At 43.6% G+C, this 10,222-nt stretch overlaps 1 protein-coding gene across 1 annotated transcript; it reads left to right on the top strand.

The window, feature by feature from the left end:
- Positions 1-1,771: 1,771 nt before the first annotated feature.
- On the top strand, positions 1,772-9,933 carry LOC311382603 (uncharacterized protein; the record flags this gene model as incomplete). Its single annotated transcript, XM_084488528.1, has 8 exons — positions 1,772-1,865; positions 2,416-2,558; positions 7,852-7,988; positions 8,082-8,175; positions 8,310-8,648; positions 8,731-8,914; positions 9,131-9,255; positions 9,481-9,933. The coding sequence occupies 8 exons, from the start codon at positions 1,772-1,774 to the stop codon at positions 9,931-9,933; spliced, it is 1,569 nt and encodes a 522-aa protein (XP_084344654.1).
- Positions 9,934-10,222: the final 289 nt, after the last annotated feature.

Below are 10,222 nucleotides of genomic sequence, written 5' to 3' on the forward strand. Positions count from 1 at the left end.
GTTAGATAATTTATTCTATTGAAATATAACAAATCTAAATTGTCAGAATAAATGAAAGTGTGAATCCTGACTGAAGCATAAACTTTCAGATAATTTATTTTGGCTACATAACATTATAGGCACAATCAGCGTTAAGGGAGAAGTTTATCCCAGTCAACGGAAATCTGCCGCTCGTCATATTGTCAATTTCGAGGTCGACTTAAAAGAGAGGAGACTGGTGGATTCGCACTGCAAGTGTCAACAAGGGTAACTGTATAGGACTACGTTTTACATGAGCTTAAACTCACTGTTGGTGTGTGCTGAACACCCTCTACCCTTGGTCGTACTTATCGCAGGCTGTGTCACGCATAATGACCGACTTTATCCACCGTAAACATTTTTCAATGTTCCTAGTTGGCTTCGGGAAAGGGAAAAAAAAGCCGTTGGCAACTCGGTCACTATATCTGCTGTCAGTGTTGCAGGTTCCATGACAACACCGTTTTACCATATTGAGCTCTGAATTAAAAAATAATATCTAGAAGTTTCTAACGAAGTAAACACTGAGCAGCTGAGTTAACACTGCTGATAGCCCCGGCCGGTATGTCGGAGAGATGTCGGACAAAATGGAGGACATTAACTACTCGATAATAGGAGCGTTCTGATTGATCAGATTGCCTGTCAATCAAACTCTGGCGAACGGTCAATTAGTGTGGTTGCTACTGCACGCACATACTGTTCTTCGCCTGTTTTTTGTTCAGTTAACTGCTCCTGCACACTTTCAGCTACAGAAACCATTCAACTATCAAAACGTCCAGCTCTTCAACGACATGATGGCCATATCTCAGTGTTTTTCAACTCTTTAAACTTTTTAAACTATAACGCTTTTTCGTCTCTTTTTTTCTTTACAATGCAAGTCAATGGGTGGACGGCCGCCCATTGACGAAGCATTCTGACGCTTCAACTGCTTAAGACATCGTAACTAAATCAATTAAATAAATACATTTCGATATCATTTATACTTAATTCAGAATCACGGTTTACGTTCCATATCGGCTTAGGGGGGGGAGACGGAGTTGTTGGCGGGGGGGTTTACGGTCCACGTAAGGTTTGTCGGCTTAATGGCACGTTCACACCAAAAGCGACGTGGCGGCGCGACTCCATACAAAGCCGACGTAAAGACGCGTTCCAGGCGCCTGTCTCCTGGAACGCGTCTATACGTTGACATTGTATGGAGTTGCGCCGCCCTGTCGCTTTTGGTGTGAACGCGGCTTTAGGCTGATTGCTATCGCGTTAAGACGAATCTGATTGGCCAATGAACAGTTAGGATAGTTAAGAGTATTATCCCTCTCTTCGTCCCATTCCCCAAACGTGACATACAAAATGTCGTGGAACCGAAGAGATATTTATAGATATTTAAGATATATATATAATATTATTAATTTTTTCTCTGCCAACAGGGAAGGCTGCAGCACCCGCCACAACTCTACTTCCCGCGCCACTGGCTGAGGTTAGAGCGCAGAGGACGTGCAGGCAGTGTTTAGACTGGGTACCCCCAGCACATTCTGCGGGCGATTCGAATTAGCCCTCCCCAGACCAACGTGCAATCTACGATTGAGCTTGGGCTGACAATAGCCAGGCTAGGCAGTGTTGCCAGATTGGGCAGTTTACCATCTGCAGCATTTTAGCAAGCACACACACACGCGCACACACACACACACACACTCTAATTTTTACCATTCTTCCTTTAAATGTTTATTTACTTTGTCAAACTTCCTTGCATGTCTCAGTAAAAATGCTGGTCCAAGTGAAGTACGGCCAACAGCAGAAGTATGTGAAGTTGGATGAGGATGAAGGACAGTTTGACTTTCTGCAATTCCATGAAAAAGGTTAGCATGGCTTAGGAAAAAGGTTTAAAACCACACTCGTGTTCTTTTAAATGCTCATTCGGTAAGCTCCGTAATGTTGTGTATTCTGATTTCTGCCGCCTGCAGCCTCTTTCAAACTATAAATAGGGTTAAATCGAAAAGTCAGTTCTGCAATGTATGCTTCATAGAGTGTAAAGCATAATATACACAAACAGTAAATAAAAAAATGCCAATCATATTTTTTTTAATTTGCACTTAAGAGGGAATGGGTTGTGAGGGGAAAAGTTATCTGCTGTGAGGCAAGAAACACTGCTGACTTAAAAAGCACATTCAGTTTTATCCTACTATCTTTTCCAGTCATCGAGAGATTTTGCCTGTCACCTGATGCTAAAGTTACATACAAGGATGCAACAGGGACAGAAGTTGATACAGAAATATTCAGCGACCTCGTTGGACAAGGCAATGTGGTGCTGACAGTTTTCTCAGATCAGGGTGAGATATAAAGGCAGGTATAATAAAGCACTCTACACCTTACAGAATATAATTACTAACATGTTTTCTATTCCTTTAGAATTCTCTGATTGCTCCTTGTCTTCTGCTTCTGAGACGTCTGACTCAAGCTTCAGCTCAAGTGCAGCAACTGTAATCGTAGATGAGGTCTATAGCAAGAGACAAAGAATCGAGGATACACGTGATGCTGCATCTGCCAAACAGGTTTCTTAATACTTCTATAGCGGCCCTTTGTCACTATCGACGCACGCTGCGGTTTAAAGGGCTTTACGCGTGCCAATAAGTGCAGGTGTATGCAGGTGTAGCCAAAGTGCATAACACAGCAACTGTCCAGTCAAAGCTTCTCTTTTTGTTGCAAATTTATTTATACAGCCGACTCGAATACTCACTAAAACACAACAACACATTCTCTCTGTGGCATAGCACGGCATGGCACGGTCAAAACCGTATGAGTTCCTCAGCGTGCGCACCTGCGCTGATTACCCACCTACATTTATCACTTCAGGCCAATTACCTGAACAGAAATCGCCACCTACTGGCACAAAATGTGTACAACATTACAAAACAAAGAAAATGACCGATTTGGCTCCTACACACCGGCCCCTAATTGTTAATGGCGTGTAACATAACAATTCAAACAAACAAAAAAAACAAAAGGAGCCAACTGTTCTTCTTAGTGATAAATGTATAACAATCCCATTAGTGCAAAAACACCAATTAAACCTCACAGGCTGCCATCAGCAGGCAAAGTTTAGTTACAGGCCTTTCCATAATACTAGACTTTGTCTTGAGACGAACAGATCGCACAAACCCATGCTTGTCAGGAAAGGTTTCCAGAACTTTACCAAGCAGCCAAGAGCCTCGAGGAGCTGTTGAGTCCACCACTAACACAATGTCCCCAGCAGCAAGACTTCTTTTCCCCTGGCTCCACTTCTGCCTCTCCTGAAGCAACAGAAGATACTCTTGCACCCATCGCTTCCAGAACAAATCTGAGAGGTATTGGACCTGTCTCCACCGTCGTTTGACATACAGATCTTGCTTCACAAACAATCCAGGTGGTACAGCAGGTTTGCCCTTTAGGAGGAGAATGTGATTGGGTGTAAGAGGTTCAAGGTCGTTCGGATCCTCTGATAACTTGGTGATGGGCCGATCATTTAGTATGGCCTCAACTTCACAAAGAACTGTATGCAGTCCATCATCATCCAACTGATGCTGTGGTACCTTCTCTGCATAGCCATTGGAGATTACATCAGTGAAGAAGCTTGCATATTCCTGATGGAACCGCTCATCTCTCTGAAATCTCCTCTTGAGTCCCAATAACCTTTGCTTGGCCATAGACAGATTGTTTGAGAACATGGGATGCTCTTTCCTGAAAGGCATTTTTAGACTGTAATGTCCATCCTGAAGCTTTGCAGAATGACTGACAATTTCCAAAAACCTCATGTCTTCTCTTGACATTTCCTCTTTATCATAAGCTTTTTCATTGAAGTCATGCATGTACTGACTGGTGAGCATTTCCTCCAACTTCCTCACAGAAATCCTGTTCACTGTGGCAGAGAGAAACTCTGTCTCCAAGGCACCACTGCTTCCACTCAGTGGACCATTAATGATCCATCCCAACACAGTTCTAATAGCGTACGGGCCATTCCCGTGGCTGTTGATGACCTCCCATGGTTCCAGCAATTTGGGAGCGTTGGTTCCTATCAACAAATCAACGTATGCTTTTATGTGTGGGATGTGAACATCTGACAGGTAAGACCATTTATCCAGCTCCTCAGTTGTTATTATGTTATTAGTGGTGACTGGCATTTTCCTTTGGCTCAGGACCTCTGGGAGACTATAAAAGTCATTGCCATCCAACCCAGCCACCTCCAAATCAGTGATGGAATAAGCTGGAACAACAGTCTCCTGGCCCATCGTGCTCAACAAAAAGCTGGTTCCTCTGCCTGTAACATTCAGCCTCTGCATGAGATCTTCGGAACAGAACGTGGCTGAGCTGCCAGGGTCCAGAAATGCATAAGTTTGTATAATGTAATTTCCCTTTGCAGACTTCACACTTACAGGAAGAATTGGAAGAGCACAGCCATCCTTACCGGCCCCTGTATGACCACATGTTTGGAAAGACGCTGGTTGTTTCTTTTGCTCTGGAGCTGCTGGTTGCCTTTTGATGTGCAGCACAGTGGGATGAGTTTGACCACAGACTTTGCATGTTAAGCGCCTCTCGCATTCACGACTCATGTGACCATCACATAAGCATGCAAAGCAAACTCCCTTTTCCCTCAGAAGTTGAATTTTCTCCTTGTGCCCTTTCCCATTAAATAGTTTACACTCCTCCAATGTGTGACTGTATGAACAACAAAGACATCCAACTCTAACTGACTTCACAAGCTCTGCCGGTGGCTCCTCCCCCCTTTCTGATGAGGTCATGGATGTTACAGTGGTGGCAACAATGTTTCCTTTCACCCTGTTTCCAGGATAAGACTTAAACCGAGTGAGAGTCTTTGTGCCGGCCGCAGCAAATACCGGATCCTGGATGTCGCCGAACAGAGGATCAGAAAGAATTTTAACATGACGCTCCACAAAGGCAACCAAGTCAGTAAAGTGAGCTCTCTGTTGTGTTCGTTCCATGATTCCATGAGCAGTGGATCTCCATTGCTCCCTCATTTTGTACGGCAGCTTTGCAAGAATGGTTCTCATATTTGCAGGCATATCCAACTCTTGCATATACTCCAGCTCCCCCATTACATTACAACAGCCACGCAAAAACAAAGAATACTCTTGAAGTCCTTCAACATCTTCAGCCCTTATAGACTGCCAGGCTAGAACCTTTTCCATATAAGCATTAGCAATCGTATATTGATTTCCAAAATGTTCTTGCAGCAGGTTCTTAGCCACAACATAGCCGCGATCCGGAGCCAAGTGCTGGCAGCTACGTACCAGTTGTTGTGGCTGCCCTCTGGTAAATTGCTCCAGATAGAAAAGACAATCTGCTGCTCCTGTTTTATCCTCCACTCCTTGCTCAAATGCTTTCATGAATGCTCTGTACTGTAGAGGGTTCCCTTCAAACACAGGAATATCCCTTGGTGGCAGAGATCTTGTTATTTGCTGTTGCACCAAAGCAGCTGTAATTTCGTTTTGTCTGTGCATGATGGTAAGTATGCCTTCGGATCCACTTTGAGGTTGAGTGAATTGATGAGTGCTTTGAGGCTCAGTGAATTGATGGGTGATTTGAGGCTGAGTGAGTTGATGGGTGATTTGAGGTTGAGTGAATTGATGAGCGATGCCAGGTTGAGTGAATTGATGAGTGATGCCAGGTTGACTGATTTCCTTGTTTAATTGAAAGGTTGTCATTTGACCTTTAAGCTGGTGTGAATTTCCCATGATTTCCTGGTGGTCATGCATATTGTAGTGATGTTCAGAAGCCATTTTAAAACTTGAGCCACGTTCCTTTGGTCGCACATCAAGTGGTTCATTTGGATTTATTGAACACTGTTGTTGTTGTGTTGATTTCCACATTCCAAGCTGATATTCATTTGCCAAAGGATTTAAGACAATCACAGGCTCACTTTTCCCCTTTTCCTTTTCCAGGTGAGAGCTCATTGCACCTTTGGATCTTGAACCAGTACTGCTCACCTCAGAGGATTGCAACACTGCCAACTTAGCATTTGTTGCAGCTATTTCCGCTTCCAAGTCAAGTTGTTCTTGCTCCTCCAATGCATGCCTTTCCTTCAGGGCTGTAGCACGGACAATAAGAGCAGCTTTATCAGCTTCAGCTATTATGCGTGCAGAAGCAGTGCTTGATCCTCCACTGGCTCTACTTCCTTTACTTGAACGTTTGCTTCCCACATTAGAAACGCTGTCATTTGGGCTGATGTCATCCACCACCCGCCCATATGCATGTGCATTGTTTTCATTGTTCGTGACATCACCATTTTGCTTGATACCAGCCTCATTTTAATTTGCATTATCCTCATTGTTTGCAACACCAACAGTTTCTTCATTGTTTGCAGCACCAACAGTTTCTTGAATATTACCTTCATTGTTTGAAACCCACATTTCTGCATCACGAACACACTCATTTAAAGACAGCAATTTTGCTTTAAACCATATTTCATGTTTTTCTTGTTCATCACTTGGCATGAAACCCAACAACTGTTCATGTATAGATTTTGCATCATCACACACAACCCTTAATTCATACAAAGCATCACAAACCATTGTTTTGTCACCCTTTGTGATTAGATTTTTCATTGAGTCTCGTATATTGCTAGCTTTACTCAGCTTAGCCTTTCGTTCTGCTTGCAACCTTGAAAGCTTATCGGCAAGCGCCTTTTCAGTCATCACAACCTTTCGTCCACTCGCGGTTTCCATGGTTACAGCAGACGCCGTGTCAGTCAGTCAGTCAGTCCACAGTTCGCAACAACAAAGTTCACGCAAAGTCACTCACTTATTTGTTTCGTTTACCAATGCATTGGATTTATTCATTCCCCCCTAATTGTGTGCACACAGGTCAAATGGCCATTGTTGTGTAGCGCTATTCATACTTCTCGGCATCTGCATCCGTGAGCTGGGCGCCATCGGTGATCAGCTGATCCGAGCGTGCTCCGCTCCCTCGCCGCTGCTGCGGTCTCCAGCCGAATCGCTGCCTACGCTACAGCCGTAGCCGAAGTCCGTCGCCCGAATCGCTGCAGCCGTTCCTCCAGCCGAAGCCGAACTCCGCCGCCCGAATCGCTGCAGCCGTTCCTCCAGCCGAAGCCGAACTCCGCCGCCCGAATCGCTGCAGCCGTTCCTCCAGCCGAAGCCGAACTCCGCCCGTACCGCTGCGGTGGCTCCTCCGGCTTTTGTCGAACCCGCCCGACTCGCTGCGGCTGCTCCTCCAGCTGATGCCGAACTCCGCCTCAGACCCAGACTCAGTAGCAACGGCAGCTCCTCCACTCGTCCTCCCACGATATGGCTTTCTTGGGCAGCGAAGGCCCACAGCTCCCACGCCAACAGTTTCCCAACGAGTCCAATGGGAACCAGGTTTTGACAAGTATAGCGGCCCTTTGTCACTATCGACGCACGCTGCGGTTTAAAGGGCTTTACGCGTGCCAATAAGTGCAGGTGTATGCAGGTGTAGCCAAAGTGCATAACACAGCAACTGTCCAGTCAAAGCTTCTCTTTTTGTTGCAAATTTATTTATACAGCCGACTCGAATACTCACTAAAACACAACAACACATTCTCTCTGTGGCATAGCACGGCATGGCACGGTCAAAACCGTATGAGTTCCTCAGCGTGCGCACCTGCGCTGATTACCCACCTACATTTATCACTTCAGGCCAATTACCTGAACAGAAATCGCCACCTACTGGCACAAAATGTGTACAACATTACAAAACAAAGAAAATGACCGATTTGGCTCCTACAACTTCTTTATACATTTTTACACTCTTGAGTCTCTAGAAAAGCTGTTTATCAGCATGTTTGTTATTCTTATATTGTTGTTTTTTTATTAGTGGATTGAAGCTCTGCTGAGAGGCAAGTCCGGAGGTGAAGAAGTACTACAGGAGTACCAAACAACAGAAACCCTGACAGATGCTGCAAGAAGACAAATGGTTAACATCCTGGTGGCTCACATGATTGACAATCATGGGTATGTTTGTTTCATATTGTCTTTATTTGTGCCAAATAACTGCATGGCCATTGCATAAATGTACTTATTTACTAATTTAATATCTCCTCTCAGGCACCTTCCCACTAAAGCAATCAGAGAAGATTATGCACATGGGATAGTGATGCTGTTCCCTTCCCTCAAGGATCCATATTCCAAGAAGGGCTATGTGATAGTCATTATTATTGTTTACACTTTCATGTCATGATACAAAACTGTGTGGATGACATTGATATTTGAATTCCATGAGATTGCTCATGAGCCTGGTATGACAACACATTTAAAAAAAAAAATTCATTTCAGGAACACTTCTATGATTCTGCAAGCAGCACAGGATACATTTCTTGGCGTCTGAAAACAGTCCAGAGGAAGATTCGTCAAGAATCTGCAGTGCCACCAAATAGCCATATTTGCTTTTCTCCAGGAGGCCCACATTTCCAAAGAACTGTTCATGTTGAAAGGCAGCTTGATGATGATGCTTGCCAAGAGGCCATGTCTTTGCTCAACCATACCACAGACAATTCCCTGATTTTCCAGAAGATGAGAGAGTTCTTTCAGCACCGTCAGAAGCTTGTTAATGACCCAGGCAGAAGTGTTGATATCCTCTCCATTTTCCCAAGATTCCTGGATACAAAAGGATTGGTAAGTTTGAGATGAGATGTTTTAGAATGGCTAGAAATTTGAAAGTATTTCCTGTAGTAGTTGAATATCTTCTTTCTTAAAGGTGGACCAAGACTTCACTCTCCTATTTGATGATGACACATCCTCCAGGCTTCTTCAGAAATGTGATTTGTTCTTCAAGCCAAATGTCATAAAAGAGGCTAAGAGGCTCACTTCAACACCAGAGTTGCGTCACTTGGTGCAGTCAGCAGAAAGTCCCCAAGGAATTGATCTTGATGAGGCAACAAGTGAGTTGTTTTTGTTTTAATGCATTTGCTATAATTGCAGTTGAACTGTAACTGCAATATTTAATTTGTTTATTCTGTGTATCTCTGAGCGTTGATCAGATTTTTGGGATGGATGACTGTTTAAAACTTTCTCATAATGCCTCCTTGTTCTCGTTCAAACTTAAAGTATTCAATTTGAAGTTTTCAGTTAATTATTTTGTGTCTCTTTGTCCTCAGCCTACGACCAAGAAATGGCCTCTCTGTTGTTGCTGTTACATCTCCTTCCACCATCTCCAGGGGGACTGAAGACTCCAAAAATGAGTGCATGTGATGCAGTTGAGAGACTTGTTGTCTTTCATAAGGTAATTACATTATTAAGTTGATTATAATAATTGTCATGTCACCTTCTTAGCCACATGTAAATGAGGGTTGCTAAAAAAAGTGGATGGTATTTTAATTAAGTCTTCATTCCCATCTTGCACTAGCCAATGAGAAGATGTATGAATAATCACTTCTATAATGTCGTTTTCTCTGTGGCTGTACATCATTCTTGTGTCTAATGTTCAGTTTTCATATTTCAACCCTAGTCATGCTGCAGTTTGGAGGAGCATCTCCGCAACCAGCAGGTTCGGCAGCCATACCTCCTTGCGGTCGGGCGTCAGAAGAGCAAGATCGACAGCTTCTACATCACCATGGATAAGCGTCTCATCCCATGCAAGGCAAACCGCTCCCTCGGGGCTTGTGATGAACTTTTCAAAGTACATTTTGTGTTTAATTTGTCTTACGATGTGGCACTAGCTAATTTTTACACATTCCTGCAGACAACAGTGTACAATATTGATGTGGGGAAAATGAAGGAGTCGCCCAGACTTAGAGACTTGAGAGCGAGACTGCTTAACCATCCAGTAGCACTTACACCCTGTAGCTATAACAATGCTGACCTGTTTCATGTGTCTGAAAAAATATCCCAGCATTTCTGTCGCCTTTGTTTGATAGAGAAGAATGACAAACGGTATTCAGTGAGGATGATCCTAAGGTGATCCTTCGTGGAAAGCATATGTTTGAAATGCATTGCCAGTCTCTCCAGGAAAACCCACAAATGAAGTCAATATACGGATTGAAAAAAAATATTGACACTTAATTTGTTGATGTATTTCCATGTTTGTAATAACTATTCATTTGATATCATGCATGATCTTCTTGTGTCAAGGGTGTGGTTCAGTATGAGATCAAATTGCTTTTTGGATATCTCACACAACACTTTGTGTCAGCTTTCCAGGATTTATGGATTTGATTATGGATTTTTAGAACGAAAAAATTGTCCTACAA

The sequence above is a fragment of the Micromesistius poutassou genome (assembly GCF_964030765.1).
Source record: "Micromesistius poutassou genome assembly, chromosome: 1".
NCBI classification, from domain to species: Eukaryota; Metazoa; Chordata; class Actinopteri; order Gadiformes; family Gadidae; genus Micromesistius; species Micromesistius poutassou.